This window comes from Moschus berezovskii, chromosome 24, assembly GCF_049115385.1.
Source record: "Moschus berezovskii isolate FMDL1 chromosome 24, NW_MosBer_1.0, whole genome shotgun sequence".
Classification (NCBI taxonomy): Eukaryota; Metazoa; Chordata; class Mammalia; order Artiodactyla; family Moschidae; genus Moschus; species Moschus berezovskii.
The window spans coordinates 14,371,318-14,387,148 of NC_142483.1; the positions used below are offsets into that span (position 1 = coordinate 14,371,318).

Sequence of the window (15,831 nt, forward strand, 5' to 3'; positions counted from 1 at the left end):
GCCAGGGAAGCCAGCATTCTTTTATCAAGAGAAGAGATACAGTGGATTTAGGGTCATCCTTCTGAAGTTTACTCACTGTCCTTGACAGGTCCTATCTATGCAACAGCCCGTTGACTTTTTCCTTTGTTACTCAAAGTAGTCACTCTGCTACACTACTGTATGGATTTCTGTTTGTATTTTAAGAGGCTCACCCAGTAATAAAGACTCAAGTAGAAAGTATTGACTGTTTCATACCTGCTTCACTGGTTTAGCAGACATCGTAGGGGAGCATTCCAAAGGGTGTATCCCTGGTCCCGTCTGCTTCTTTGGATGCAGTTAAATTAGAGGCTTGCTGGGATATGATGACCTTCAGGCCAGCACGCTGGGAAACCTTTCCTCCCCTCACCCTCCAGTCTCTGCTCGTTTCTTGAACACTAACAGTGCAGTGTACTGAATTTCTTGAGTGGTTTTATTAAAACAATGAAAGAAGATATCTAAGAATGGTCAGAAGTCATGGATCCATCTCTGTGGATTCCACTCTTGCCGGGTATCATCCAAAAGGACCTGGGTTCTTTACCGCAGGTATGAACTTTTCTGCCAGGAGAGGCTCGAGTCCCAACCTGGTATTCAGTACATAAGTATCTTACACATGAAGAGGAGGCATCTGAGGGTGACAGCATGACACCATCATCTTCAACAGACAGCTTCTTCCTGCCTAGTGTCCACGCAAGAGTGACCCAACAAATTATTCAGTGGGTCTCCTTCATGTCAAGGAAATGACGTATTAGACGTTTGTATGCCGTGAGCTGTATCTTCACCAAGGTTATTACTTTTTCAGGAGTAAACTAGCCATACGCCTATTAAGGGTTTCTTCCATACTGAAGTTGGAGGGTGCTTGCCATCTTACATACAGTACTAGTTAATTGTCTCAGCCTACCTTGGCTACGGAGGTATTACTGGTTTTCATAATTTTGCAGCTGAGCGAGGAAGGAAGGAAGCTCGGAGCAGCTGAGTGCCTTACTTCATGTCGCATGCCCAGTGAGCAGCAGGACCTCTGTGCTCAGCTCTTCTAACAAAGACAGGGACACACTTTCTCTGAGGATGAAGGACCTTGGTGGTCTTTTAAAATTGCTCCCCTCGTGTCTCAGCTGGTAAAGAACCCACCTGCATTGCAGGAGATCTGGGTTTGATCCCTGGGTTGGGAAGATCCACTGGAGAAGGGAAAGTCTACCCACTCCAGTATTCTGGCCTGGAGAATTCCATGGACTGTATACATGGACATGTATAGTTCATGGGGTTGCAAAGAGTCAGACACGACTGAGGGACTTTGATTTTCTAAAATTTCTTTAGTGGCAGTTGAAATTACATGAGGCTTCGCCGTGAAAATTTGGTCAGGGGCTGGGGGTGTGTGATATACTGGCTATGTGATCTTATTTAACTTGCTGTAGGCACCATGGGGAGTAAATTGACTATAGGTAGGCAGAATCCCATGGACAGAGGAGCCTGGTAGGCTGCAGTCCATGGGGTCACTAGGAATCGGACACGACTGAGCGACTTCATTTTCACTTTCATGCATTGGAGAAGGAAATGGCAGCCCACTCCAGTGTTCTTGCCTGGAGAATCCCAGGGACAGCGGAGCCTGGTGGGCTGTTGACTATGGGGTCACACAGAATCGGAGACGACTGAAGCGACTTAGCAGCAGCAGCAGCAGGCAGAATTAAGAGTGATAAACCACAGACGAGTCCTTGGGAAAGAATGAAGCACCATTTAATTGACTTTACTTATATTCTTAGGACCTTGTGCATGCTAGATGTCCAATAATTGTATGTTGACAAAGTGATTAAAAGAGGATTTTGAAGTGACCAATGGAAGAACTTCCTCCAAAAGACAGTATATACCTAGCATTAGACTACCCAAGAAACCATCAAAGTTTTACCTTTATTGGTCAGAAGCTGAGCTGCAGAAACTTCTGGGCTGCCTAGTGGCTCCCAGGAATTATTCTTACCAATATGGAACCTGGGGACCATCAGTACAGGTAACAGAGGTCTGAGAATGTCTGACTATAGGGCTTAGTATCATGTGCCCCTTCCCACCCCACCTCCTCACCCTGAGAAGAGGTGGCCACCCTATCGCCCACTTTCCTGTTCTACCCACGCAGCCCCAGCCCGACTCTCTCGAGGGCCAAACATTGTGAACTTTGCATAACAGGATCCAACTGTGAATCTGCTATCATTTACAGCGGCTTCTGAGGGAACCACTTCCCTTCCTCTTCATCTGGAGTGGATCTGATGTCATAAAACTGACCGTGACTGTCTGTTAATTGAAAACCTGAGCGAAGGGAGCAGAGGGCAGTGGACCAATGTCAGAGCCCGTGCCCCCTTCGAGTTGAGGCAGCCTTCCTGGGTGGTAAGGGTGGACGCCCCAGGACACCCCAGCATTCCTGAAATGCAGCCCAGAGAGAAAGCAACTTAGCAGGAAAACTGCTGAGTCCCATCTGGCCCCACAGTGATGGGAGATCTGCCCTGCCTGGCCTCTCTCTCCTAGATTCCACTGCGGGGCCAGTGTGGACCTCTTTGGTCCCATACACCAGCGGTGATTTTCTCCTCTACACCAAGAGCCTTCAGCACCTGTCTCCATAGTAACTGAGCAGTGTCCAAAATGGTAACATGTGGTTTGGGAGTCTTAAAACACCTAGAGTGATGCTGTATTAGAATCCTGCCCATTAAATCCAAAGCTGGCTATTTAGAAACAAAAGGAAAAAAGAAAAAAGCTACACATACATATGTATTTTTTCCAATATGCCATCAGCCGTATCTTTTGAACTGGCAAAGGGATTGCTTATCCTGAACCTGCAGCAGAGGGCAGACTTTCCTACATTATAAATACAGCATTAAAATCCCAATACACGGGAACATCCAGACACAGGACTGTCTGATAAAATAGTAGGCTTGCCAGGTGACTGTAATACCAGTGCTTTAGGGGGAAAAAAACTGAAAAAACTTCCTGTGATATTAATGCACTCATCAACTTTTCCAGAGAGATGTACTAATGGCCATTAAATCTGGCAGTGATTCTCAGTCTCCGTGCTCTTTGGGTTAAGTAGCCCTGCTTATCTCAGCACTGCTGTGGCCAGTGTGATAGCAAGTGGAAGGTTCCATGTGTTTGAGAAATGTTGCCAGGACGCTGAGGCCAAATATGGAGATCAGAATACAGACTATGTAAGATTCCCTATCCTGTATCATGAAGGTGTGCACCATAAAAGCTTTAGATTAGACGAGAAGGGCTCCATTCCACACATAGAATGTCCAAGGAGGGGGGAAACTTTGCTTTGCACCTGGCATGTTTAGAGGTAAGAAGTCTACCAGGTAAATTCATATGAAACAAAGAATCGGCTTGTATACTTACTCCCCCTCTACCGGCTCAGCAGTGTCCAACTCTGCAAGCCCATGGACTGTAGCCTGCCAGGCTCCTCTGTCCATGGACTTTTCCAGGCAAAAATACCGGAGTGGGTTGGCATTTCCTGCTCTGGGGATTTTCCTGACTCATTGAAACCGCATCTCTTGCCTCTCCTGCATTGGCAGGCAGATTCTTTACCACTGCGCCACCTGGGAAGCTCACATGTTTGCTAGTGACTCAGTTCAGCTTTCTTGATCTTGAAAACCCAGGAGTGCCCCTCTGCTTCTCCCTGGTACCCTCCACTCACAGTCCTCAGGCATGAATCAGGAATTCAGATGATGAAGGTTGCCCTGGCTGGTGGTCTCCTGGCAATATTTTCTTTGTTTGTCATCTGCTTTCTTTCTCTTCCTCTTCTGCCAGTACGAAGAAGGAAAAAAGCGGAGGAAACCCAACTACAGTAGTGTTGACCTGTCTGAGGTGGAGTGGGAGGACCGCGATGATGTGGTAAGCAATTTGATTTCAAGCCTGGTGAGAAGGATGCTCCATTTTACCCTCCTCTGCCTGGGAGCCGGTCAAGAGAGGCCCACCAGAGGGCCACCTGGCCATCAGAGGGATGCGGAGACCATGGGCCCTTGTATGCATTTGGGGTTTTATAACTCTCCTACTGGTAGGTCCACTTGCAAATGGGTTTCCAGCCACCCTGCCTGCTTTGTGTAGTCTAAAACCATCCGCATTTGGGCCCTGGTTCCTTCTGCAGCCGATCAACCCGGACTCTTTCTGAGTGCCATTGATGGGACCTGCGACCCTCAGGGGAGCCTGGCCAGAGCCTAGCGGGGCAGCTGCACAGCCAGGGCCAGAGTTTACCTGTCAGGATGTCAGCCAGGGCTTGGCAGACCCACTTTCCTCCTCTTTGGTTGACCGCCCTGTTTCCAGGGCCATCCCAGCCCTTCCCCTTTCCAGGCCACACTTTAGTAACACTTGCTTGTTTCCCAGACAGCTTCAGCCTTCAGGACTGTATCAGAAGTTTTCCTCATGCCCACAGTTTAGCCCCAGCAGTCTTCTTGTTGCTTCCTCAGTAAATCAGATTTGTTAGACACACCATCTTTTGTGAATCCAGGCAGACTGTCCTTAATTAAATCCTAACTTCCTGGGTGTCTGAATCTGGACCCTTGCTCTTCCCTTTCTATATGGAGCCTTCGTGCCCAGGCGGCGTTTCTCTACTTGTACCTCCCTGATTTGTGTGAGGTCCTTTCCTGAGCTTCGCCATTGATTCAGCATTGTTTCTACCCCTCCCTCTGCCTTGCTTTTCAAAGGGATGTTGAAACGCACAGACTGGGTTCCTGTGCTTTCAGAAATACAGCCAGCATCACGGTCCTCTTGCTGCTTGCTTTTCCTCTCTTCATTTCCTCTGCAACCTGGACATCACTTAGCTAGCATAAATCTCTGAGATTTTTCCTTGCTTGTAAAATGCAAGAATCATATCTGTTTTAGACATTTACCCTATTCCCTTCTTCATCTGAGCTATCTCTTTTAAACCTCAATTCAGACAAAATCTTTGCTGTTTGATTTAAAAAAAAAAAAAGTCTATTTCTTCATCCATTCTCTTTTCCCAAGTGCTGGTGACCTGACGTCATGTCAGCTCAGTGACCTGGTGTAGTTTTATATCTTCTTGTTCTTTAATCATCATCATCAGGATTCATGTCTGGGTCTCTTGATTGTACTGCACCTAATGTACGTGTCCTACCTTTTCAACCTGCTCCTACCAAGAAGCAGGCTAGCACAGTCCTGAGGAATGCAGTTCAGGCATTTGCCTGCCTGGTTTCAAGCCCCACCCCCCACCCTTTGCTATTTGCTGGCTGTTGGTCTCAGGCAAGCCATTATCTTCTCTGCGTCTCAATTTTGGAATAGGTTCTTCTTATCAGTCAAATGAGCATGACAGCAGTAGTACCTCACAGAACTATTGTGAATGCCAGTGTGTTACTATATTGAAAGATACAAAAGTGTCAACGTTGTTACAGCTCAGACACTGTGAGCATTCTGAGTGGTAGCTGTTGTTAGTATTATTCTGGGCATTATCAACCCTCAGATAGCCTTCTTATTAATGTATGTCTGTTGCTAAACTGTATCATGTAACTTTAAAGGGTGCATTCTCTTCCCTCTCTATCAGTTGCTTTATTTTGACTTCACTGTATCTTTTTGTTTTCTTTCCAAGAAGTTTTGAACCCTCTCATCAACATGCGTCTCCATCCCTTCCTTCATTTTTTTACATTTTAATTGACACGGGAGGCAAACTTGATACTGATTCTTACTGGGGAGTCCCCACATCCAGGAAGCTGGCCTTCTGCTGGTTAAACTCTAGGGTGACACCCACACTTCTCCTTTTCAGGTTTCCTGAAGAGATTTATTATTTGGCTCTTCTGTACCCCAGTTGTTGAGCCATCATCACCTGTGGCCAGGTTAATCTTCCGTGAGCTGATATCACCTTTAACTAACAGTGATTTGACAGATGCTGTTTCCTTGCCCTTCTCTTCCTTTGTCGTCGGATTCCCAGCCATGTTCCTCATCTTGATATGATTGCCAGAGCTGGATTCTGTGTCTGCCTTCAGAGTTCCCACAGCTCTATCCAGCAAGTCAGTGCTCTTATTCTTCACCAGTAGGTCTCTTGTTGTGCGTGTTTGATTTGGGTCTCTTGTCTGCTTGAAAGGAAGGTACGTTTGAGACATGAATTCCTTCACTATCAATGTGCTTGATTGTGAAAGCCCAAGTCACCATTTCTCTCCTGGGGATTTGCACATCCTTGATTAGAGAATCCTGGAATCTATGCAAAGCATCTTTGTGAAGGCTACACAAGATCCCACATGCTCATGGGTCTGCCAATGGAGTTTGCACATATGTAGCAGAAGGCAGTTTAAGTCAAGATCTTGAAAACACCAGACAGGCAGCGTCGAGGAAGAAGCAGCATGTGTCTGCCCAGCTGTGGAGAAATTCTTGGAAGGAGCATCCTACTTCTCTTGGCAGCTAAGCTTGTGTTGATTTTCATGACCATATTTATAACACAGACCCTGTGTACTTCCAAAAATAATGTGAGGTCATATCTGTGTCAAGTAAACTTGAGTTTGAATCCTAATATTTTAAGCTATTGAGAGGAGTCTGACATGAAAGAAAAGAGAGGGGCTTAATAATGAAGATACTGCTGCTGGTGAGCATGCCCATGGAGGACAGCTTACACCTATGAATGCTTAGGGTGTACAAGGCACTCTTCTACATAGTAGCTCATCAGATTCTCACTGCAACTTTATGAGACATGTGCTATCATCAGTACCATTTCGCAGAAAGAGAAACTGAGGCACAGTGGGGGTAAGTGATCTGTTCAAACTTCTGACTCCAGAGTCCATTTCTGAATTACAATGCTGTCCTGCCTCAGTGTTCAATAAGTGTAGTCTATTTCTAACTGAAGGAAAGGGAAAGAAAGAACGTGAAGTCGCTCAGTGTCTGACTCTTTGTGATTCCATGGAGAATAGCCCATTAGACTCCTCCTCCTTGGAATTTTCCAGGCAAGGGATACTGAAGTGTGTTGCCATTTCATTCTCCAGGGGATCTCGCCTACCCAGGGATCGAACCCGGGTCTCCTGCACTGCAGGCAGACTCTACCATCTGAGCCACCAGGGAAGCCCAAAGGAAAGGGAAAGACTAGACTAATCATCTAAACATCTGCCTCCAGAAAGTATCAGTGACCCTGGCCTTGGACCCTCCCAGGTCCTGGCACTGATCATCCTTCGCTACTGGGAGCTGGGTGTGGGGCGGCGCTGAGGCTTGGAGAAGCTTACCTAATCTTTGACTCGCCTGGGGAATGTGAGAGCGGCAGGTCCCAAATGGCTTTAGGCAGGCACCAGAAAGAGGAAAAATGAAAACCATGTCAAAGATAAATCGAGCTGTTCTTAAGAGTTAGAAAGTAGACTTAATTAGGACCAGCTCTCCCCATCCAAAACCACAAAAGTTAAAATGGGAAAATATTTCCAGAAATGCCCATTATGTGTTGTTAAAAAATATCTAGAGTAAAATATATGTTTTATTTTATACATGCCTCCAGCTAAAAATTATGCTTTTACTCTCTTTCACAGAAGATGGGAATGTGAACCCAAATCGAGACAGGCCCCGCATCAAATTTAGGTTGCTTGCAAGCACTGCAGTTCTCTATCGGCCAGATCTTATTCAGGCTCCTCAAAGGAGAAAAAAGGGGAAAGAATTAAAAGAAAAAAAACAAGCATGGGGCTGGGAAAAAGCCTTTCCTGACAGACTGTGGCATGTCAGCATTCGCTCCTGTTTCATTAAATGGCCTCCCCGTCGTCTCCTATTGGTGCCCATGATGGCACATCTTTCATCACTGTGTCTGCTGTCCTTCTCTGAACTCACAGAAGGGCCACAAGTAATTAGCAAAGATCAGCCGGGGTGGGGGAAGGGACAGAGGCTCACGGTTCCCAGATGAGACCGTCAAAAATCAGATGCAGGGTTGCCCTGTTCACTGCCCATCAGCCTCAGCCAGGCTTTTCAGTGGCCCAGATTTCTCAGAGAGTATTTGAAGATGGTTCACGCTGTGAAAAGCTAATCCCTATCTTCCAGATGGTTGACTTTTGAAAACAGCCAACCAAACAAAAAAACTACTATATAGGAAAATATCTTTAACTTGATTGTGTTTTGAAAAATGATTTTCTCCATAACAAACCAAATACCCTTTGTGAAAATGTAGCTTGTGCCCTGAGACTTCCTTGCTTCTTGAGATTTTAGCGTTTGCTGGGGGTTCGTTCCCTGACTCTCAGGATTTAACATTGCACAGGTTTTTTTGGTCACTGTTGCCCTGAGGTTTACATGAGCACCCCAAATTGAGGTTGATGGTCCTTTATTTATTTTTATTAGCCTCTCTCATTAGACAAGAGCAGTTGGATGTTTATTCTTCCAAAGCCCCATTTCAGAGATCTGAGAATAGTATTTAGACTTACTGCAGAAGTACACCAAGAGTGAATGGGGAAGCAGCCCAGCATACACAAGCCACCAAAGATGCATTCAAGCTCGATGGTGAAAGGTGTCCAAGACAAGACGGTGGCCCTGGGAAGAGCTAACCCCCGTTTTTTTTTTTATCATTTTAGTTAAGAAATGCCATGGTGAATAGAAAGACCGGGAAGTTTTCCATGGAGGTGAAGAAGACAGTGGACAAAGGGGTACATTTTTCTCAAACCTTCTTGCCGCTTAATTTAAAACAAACCACTGTGAAAAATTAGCTTTGAAAGCTCTATCTGGAGTAAATATCATTCACTGAGCTCATTTTTCTCTTGTCTTTACTTATCTCAAACAAGATTCATGTAGTACTGTTAACCTGATCATAGTGTGTCCATTTATTTTTATTTATTTCTGAAAACTTCACCTCGCAGACTAACCATGTTTTCTTTTCTCTACGACCTTTTTTTTGTTTTCTCAATCTAGAAACGGGTTTTGGTGATGACAAATGACTACTATTATACAGACATCAAGGGTACTCCTTTCAGGTAGAGCTGACCATAATACATGGACATTCCATCAGACCCATCAGTTGTGTTTGTACAAAACCTGCTGACACTCTCAGAGCTCATCATCTGAAGATAACCAAACATCCTGCCTAAAGGCTGGAAAGAGTGAGGAAGGGGCTTTTCCCAGGCTGCTTTTGTTTTTGTTTTCCATAAGGGGAAAAATGGTTCAGGCTCACCTAGGAGAACTCATTCAATTTGCCTTGGCTTTGCATCTCATTATCAAGCAAATAAGCTTTGGGGATTCCAGCTAAGGGTGGAGAGATAAATTCAGTGGGTTACCGGGGTCCTTAACCGTCTAACTTGCTGCCCTTTATTTCCATGATCAAAAAGCGATCCTTCACACTTCGAGGCAGCATATTCATCCCTACGTGTTGTGCTTCGGTTTTAATTTCTCTGTACTGTTCCTCTGTGCTTGTCTGCCTTTCAATCCTGTTATTTTTCTTTGTAAAAATCTTGAAAAATGCACTTGCCCCCTTGCCTGCTTTCTTATGTGACATTCTAAAGTTTCCCACTGTTAACTTAGTGTGATAATGCTTTTTGTAAAAAGTTATTTTGGTAGGACTTCTTTGTGTTCTTCAACTGATGCCTCACAGAGCTCACGGAAAAAAGAGTTTACTGACTCTGAATCCACCTTAGTATAATCTGTGGTGGTGTTGTCATAAATGGCCAGGGATCTTGGGTGAATTCCATTTGGAACCAGAGCACGTGAGGAAACACGTGACTGCTAAGTGGGTTTGCCAAACGATGAGACTGTGTTATCAAAACATATTCTTGACTTTAGGGAAAAAGGAAGAAGCTTAAATCAAGACTTTTAAGAGCGTGAGAGTGTGAAAGATCTATCAGACAAGGAAGAAGGTTGGGCAAAGAAACCCACCATACAGTCATGTGGCTACATTCAAGTGACAGCAGAAGTTCATTTTTGCCATTAGAAAGGGGTTAATTTTCCCTCGTCTCAAACTCTATGGTCTGTGTGGCTAAATGTAGGGCAGGGGATGCATAAAGCGGTAATGAAGATTATTAAAGCATGTAGCTCTTACAAAAGTATCTAAGAGAAGGGCTTGCTCAAGGGCTTGGAGCAGTTGCCACACCTCTTTTAAACATACTCGAGAGCCACCCATTGCTGCTGCACTTCCAATCAGAAATTACATTGAAACAGCTGATCAAATCTAAGAAAGACCAGCACCGACTCGAATCAGTGGGGTTTTGAAAGTAAACTTTTGAAAAAAAAAATTTGCTTACAGAACATGAAATGGAAATGTGAAAATGGAAAATAAAAACTTAGCTCACAAGTCTGTTGCAGTCAATGTTATGGATTTCAAGATCTGCTTTGTTTCTCTGCACAGTTTAGGTGTGGCGCTCTCCAGAGGCCATGGGAAATATTTCTTCCGGGGGAATGTAACTGTTGAAGAAGGTAAGATGCTGTCTTTATCCATCTTAATGGTTTCATATGGGAAGAAAGCCCTGAAGCCATTGGGTTAGCTGAAGAATTTGCTCAGCTGGCCAGCCCTTTTTCTAATTCCTGGACATTTGACTCAACCATTTACCCCCCTGATTTTACCTTGCTCTCTTAGACTGTTTCAGATGCCGGGGACTCCCAGATAGTGGGGGTTTTCGTTGCGGTTTCATTCATTTATGGTGTGTTTTTATCCACAAAGTTGTCGAGGCAACTCGTAGGAATCATCCGTCTACCAGCTGTATTCTTCTCATACATAAAAATCCGTACCAAGAAAAATATGAATTAGTATAAAAACTCAAGCCCAGGAAAAGGAAAACAAAGGTAGGCAAGCCTTAGTCTTCTCCACATTGAGCTACAAATTTCACTTGTGTTTTGAGGCAGCCTAGGTCCAAGGGAAATGTGATCATTCAAATGATTTATCTAAGTCAGAAGGAATAAGGAGCATCTTGAGGTTCTTAGCTCTTGTCTTCATAAAGCACCAGTGCACTGGGAACTCCCAGTAAATGGTAGCAGTTGTTACAGCCCTTTAATCTTTAAAACTTCTGTCACCCCCATACTGTCCTTTACATCTCCCAACAACCCAGTAGCTCAGAGAAGTTATCTTTACCAGTATCACCAGCTCATAAAAAGCACTGGGGCTAGCCTGTGAAAGGCTTCACTCCCAGAGTGGCCCTACCCAGGTGTTAAATTTTCATCTTGACAGAGAAGGAGTTGGACCAGACCAGTGTTCTTTTTGGGCATCCTCAGGGAGTGTGGGTATCCTGGGTATCCTCAGGGATTAGTGCCAAGAGTGGGAAGGTCAGTTACAATCCAGCTTTCCATGAGTTAGAACTGGTTACAAATGAGTGGAGTGAACTTCCAGAAGCTGGACTTCTTTGTGATTCATCCCACTGATGTACAGAAGGAAGAAGGAGATTGGAAACCCCTGAAATGGCAGATTCCTTATATGGCCTTCTGGTCTACTGCCCAGTGTCCCCACAATGTTTCGTGGACTTTGGATTTTATCTCCCAACTGATTGTGAGATCTTAAGGAATAGTAAGGAGAGTGAATGTGGGTCATTTTGACCCAGACAAAGCTCAGAGTGTCCCCACTGCAGAGGCAATCAAGTATGTGCTCCCTCTTCCTAGAGACAGGCAAGAAAAAAACAGGCAACTTTGTGATTTGAGCAAGATACTCAACAGGATGTATTCTCAGGGATCTTTTTTAAAAACTTCTTTAAATTTTCTGGCTCCATGAGCCGTGTGTGACTCTGTAGATGTCCTGCTCATGAAGATAGAAAATTCACATCTAAGCCATCTGAGGTCAAGGTGAGGAAATAGCTTATGGTCAGAACAGTCCCTGGTGGCTCAGATGGTAAAGAATCTGCCTGCAGTGCAGGAGATGTGGATTCAGTCCCTGGGTCAGGAAATCCCCTGGAGAAGGGAATGACTACCCACTTCAATATTCTTGCCTGGAGAAGTCCAAGGACAAAGGAGCCTGGCAGGCTACAGTCCATGGAGTTGCCAAGAGCATATGGCTGAGCGCATGTGTGTGCATGACGTGTCCGTGCATGCACACACACACATATCTTGATTCAGATAAGCTGTACACAGCACTTGTTCAGTCAGTTAGAGCTAGTGTTATTATTGTCAGCATTATCAATCAAGCGTAGATGTGATTTTGTCAGAAGTATCTAAATTGGAGGTGAGAAAGTTAGAGAACAGCCAGATTTCCTTGGTGGTCTAGGAGCTCAGAGAGGAAGCAATGAAAAAGATCTTCCCTTTAAGGTCTAGGCAGAGAGAGATTTTTAGATGAAGACTGATGAGAACAGGAACTAGAAATATATACAGAATTGATATCATTAACCCAATATTCCAGGAAGGCGAGATCCAATTCCGGGCCTCTGCACCTGAGATTCCTTCTGCCACAAGCGCCTCAGTTACTCCCCGGCTCTCCCCTCACCTCTTGCGGGTCTTTGCTTACAGTCACTGGCTCAGTGAAGCATCCCGGACTCCAGCACTTAACACTGACACTCCCTCACCCCTCTCCGTCTCCTGGTACCCTCTCTCCTTGCTTCATGCTTTCCCTTAACTTCATAGTCCTCACTAGTGATAAGCTAAGTATTTTAACTTTATTTTCTTATCTCTTTTCTGCCACTAGCAAGTTAATATCCTGAGACAATTAGTGCTTTTCCTTTTGGCCCCTGTTATGTTTTCAAGGCTCAAGACCTAGAACAGTACCTGGCTCGTAGTTGATGCTCCATAAATAAATTGAAGGAAGAATGGAAGGGAGGGAGGGAGGAGTAGAAGAAGCACGAAAGGGAAGAAAGCAGGGATTGATGCATGGATTGCCCGAGGGACTAATCATTATCCCATTCAACCCTCTGATGTAGTTTATGACCTTTGGCACTGTTAGGGACATTCCCAATCTCATTCCGCCAGTAGGTGTTTTAGCCAGGATATGGCCACTTGTGTCATATAGGATGGTATTCTATATAATTTATTCCCAACTAACTATGAACTCAAACAGGAATATGTGATGCTAGTTCTAGTATTTTGCTATTTATTTTGTACATTTGTGGTTGAGGAGGATACTGGAATCCTGAGGGCAGTAAGATATCATTGGTCATGAGGGAAACTGCCATTCTCGATCAGTGGAGTTTCTGAGGTGATCACTTAGAAGTGTGTGTCTGCTGATGACCCATGAAAATGAAGTCACATAAAGACACAAGGAAAAAGAGTGGTTTCGTACACTTAGGGCACCTCAAGCATTCTATAAACACTCTCCAATTCCCTGCAAGCCTCAGTTCTAGCTACCTCTCCAGACTGACGACTCGTTTCTACTTAGGATCCTGTATCACCTAGCAGTTTTTGCGGGTTAAAAACAGTTGAGTTTTGGCAGTTTCATACCATTCACCCTAGAGTTTCACCCTCACAACCACCTGTCCCTTAGGGACGATTATTATCACTGTTTTGCACAAAAAGAAACTGACATTTGGAAAAGTAAAGCAACCTACTGACATCACACAGGAGTTTAGTGGCCTACTCAAATTCCTGACTCAGGCTGTACTGTATGGGCCTCCAAAGTTGGTGTCTCCACTGTTGTGCTAAGCTTCTTTCCCAGGACTCACTGGTGCATCATTTATCTTCAAGGAGTTAAGTCTTTTCTGGGAGACTCTGTCCGGGGAAGTTGCAGTAGTGGCTGAATGAAGTGGAAGTTGGGGGAAGGTTCTGCCTGAGACAAAAATGCTTCCTGTGTGCAGAGTCCCTTTTCCCAGGCAGATGTCTTTGGGATTGATGTCTACTCTTAACCCCCTCTCCCCATGGCCTTAACCCTGGAACATTTGAAGCGTAGAAGAGAATGCGGGGAGTCAGTGCCCCAGACGATACATGCTCATGACGCCCTTCTTCTTGACCTCCAGGCCTGCATGACTTAGAGCACCCTGATGTGTCCTTGGCAGACGAATGGTAAGAATGAAACAGCCCTTCTCGGCGTTGGTGTTTATTGTCCTCTTTGATTTCAAGTTGCCTGTACTCCCCTGCCCAGTTCTGCTGATTCAAAGGCAAAGGAAAGTGATGCTGTAAATATGTGCACATTCCTGTTTTGGGCCGTGTCACATTCCTAGGTCCTACTGCAACACTGACCTGCACCCAGAGCACCGCCATCTGTCTCAGCTGGAAGCTATTAAACTCTACCTCAAAGGCAAAGAGCCTCTGCTCCAATGTGAGTGTGCTGTCCAATGCACGTGTTTGTGCATGTGGCGGTTGGGTAGCGGAGGGGGGTGTGGATGAACTCAAAACTATACTTTCTCCCAGTTTCCAAGGTAAGCTTTGCTTTGGCAAAGGTGATCAGTCTCAAGAAATCCAGCCAAGTGGCTGCCTCCTGTGGGAATAGGAGAAAGATTGTGGGTTGCCAAGAGTCATGCAGATCCCCAGTCCCAATGTAACCCTTCACATTGGATGTATCCTGTTACCAAACCATTCAGTCAAGCACCTGAGTAGGATGAAAATGTGACAGTTGGAAGGAGACTAGCAACAGCTACTTTCTTATTTTGCAAATGAGACACAAGGGCTGAAAATAAGACTTGTCTCATCCAAGGCCATACTCTAGGTCTCCTGGTTTCTGTCCAGAGTGGGATTTCCACTGTGACATGCCGTGTACATTCCGCTGCCCCTCCTCCTACCAACTGCCCTCTAAGGGAGCTCGGTGAATCAGAAATGGCCAGTAGCTGGTTCAGGGGGAGAAGGAGTGGGGCACAGAGAGAGCAGAAGCAGGCCTGATGCTCACCAAGTGCAAGAACAGCCCCCTGGACAAACACAGGTTTATGCTGATTAATTCCAGTAGCTAAGGTTTGGACACAGGGATTCAGCAGAAATGAGCATGGCACTTATCCCTACCCCTAGCAGATACCACTTATTAGTGATATGAAAAGTTCTTTGCGTGTGTTATCTTACAGAAAAAACTAACAGCCCTATAAGTGTAAGATTGTCCATATCCAAACCACATCTTCATGAAATTGATTTACTTTTTTTTGGGATATGCTCTAGTAGAGAAAGGATCAGATGGACATCATGTGAACTCAATTTTTTCATTCCATTTGCCTTTTTGAGTGATATATTTAAGAAACAAAAATGGAACACTAATACAAAGAAGCACTTACATTTACCATCCAGCTTTGTCAAATTTTAAACTTTTTGCCGTATTTGCTGCAGGTACTTTTTAAGTAATGAAACATCAAAGATAATGTTGACGACCCTGAGTGCCCCCATGTGGTCCCATTTCCCTCTCAGAGAGAATTACCACTCTGTATTTATTCATCATTCCCATGCATTGTGTAATATATATATATATACATATGTATGTATATATATATATATATACACACACCAGATATATACATATATACCTATGCATCCATATCTGTTATATGCCATTATATTCATTACTTTGTATACTAAAATTTATATATATTATATAATATATATTATCCTACAACCTATGTTTCACTCATCATACATTATATTTTTGAGATTTGTGTTGATCATTTAGCTCTGATGCATTTACTTGAATTACTGTGTGATATTCTACTATGTAACTATGTCTCAGTTTATTCATTGTCTATTTCATGATGAGTTGTTTCCAGGTTTTGCTTTTACAGCAAAGCTGCACCATCTTCTTGGCCACCAGCCATGGTGAGAACTGGCCTGCTGTAGGTGATAAAGCTGGAGGGTTTTAGGATGCCTCTTCTAGAGTCATGATATCCTCCTGATTTCTCATCCTCTTCCACAAACCTCTATCAAGAATTCATCTGGATAAGGATGGATGTCCCACTTTGGGATGGAAATAAATAAATAAATAAAAGCTTAGATGGAAGAAGTCACAAAATAAAGAGTCCCAGAAATGCTTAGCTATTATATCCCTCTCCCTTACAATCAAGATCAGGGCCTGAAGAATTGCAA

The 15,831-nt window shown here is 44.4% G+C and overlaps 1 protein-coding gene across 1 annotated transcript in view; it reads left to right on the plus strand.

Moving 5' to 3' along the window:
* The window catches only part of CACNA2D3 (calcium voltage-gated channel auxiliary subunit alpha2delta 3), a 902,079-nt gene that overhangs the window by 722,396 nt on the left and 163,852 nt on the right, over positions 1–15,831 (plus strand). The window contains exons 17-22 of the mRNA XM_055414097.2: positions 3,796–3,879; positions 8,520–8,591; positions 8,854–8,915; positions 10,280–10,347; positions 13,794–13,839; positions 13,998–14,095. Of these exons, the coding sequence (XP_055270072.2) occupies positions 3,796–3,879; positions 8,520–8,591; positions 8,854–8,915; positions 10,280–10,347; positions 13,794–13,839; positions 13,998–14,095 (430 nt within the window). The remainder of the gene's footprint in view (positions 1–3,795; positions 3,880–8,519; positions 8,592–8,853; positions 8,916–10,279; positions 10,348–13,793; positions 13,840–13,997; positions 14,096–15,831) is intronic.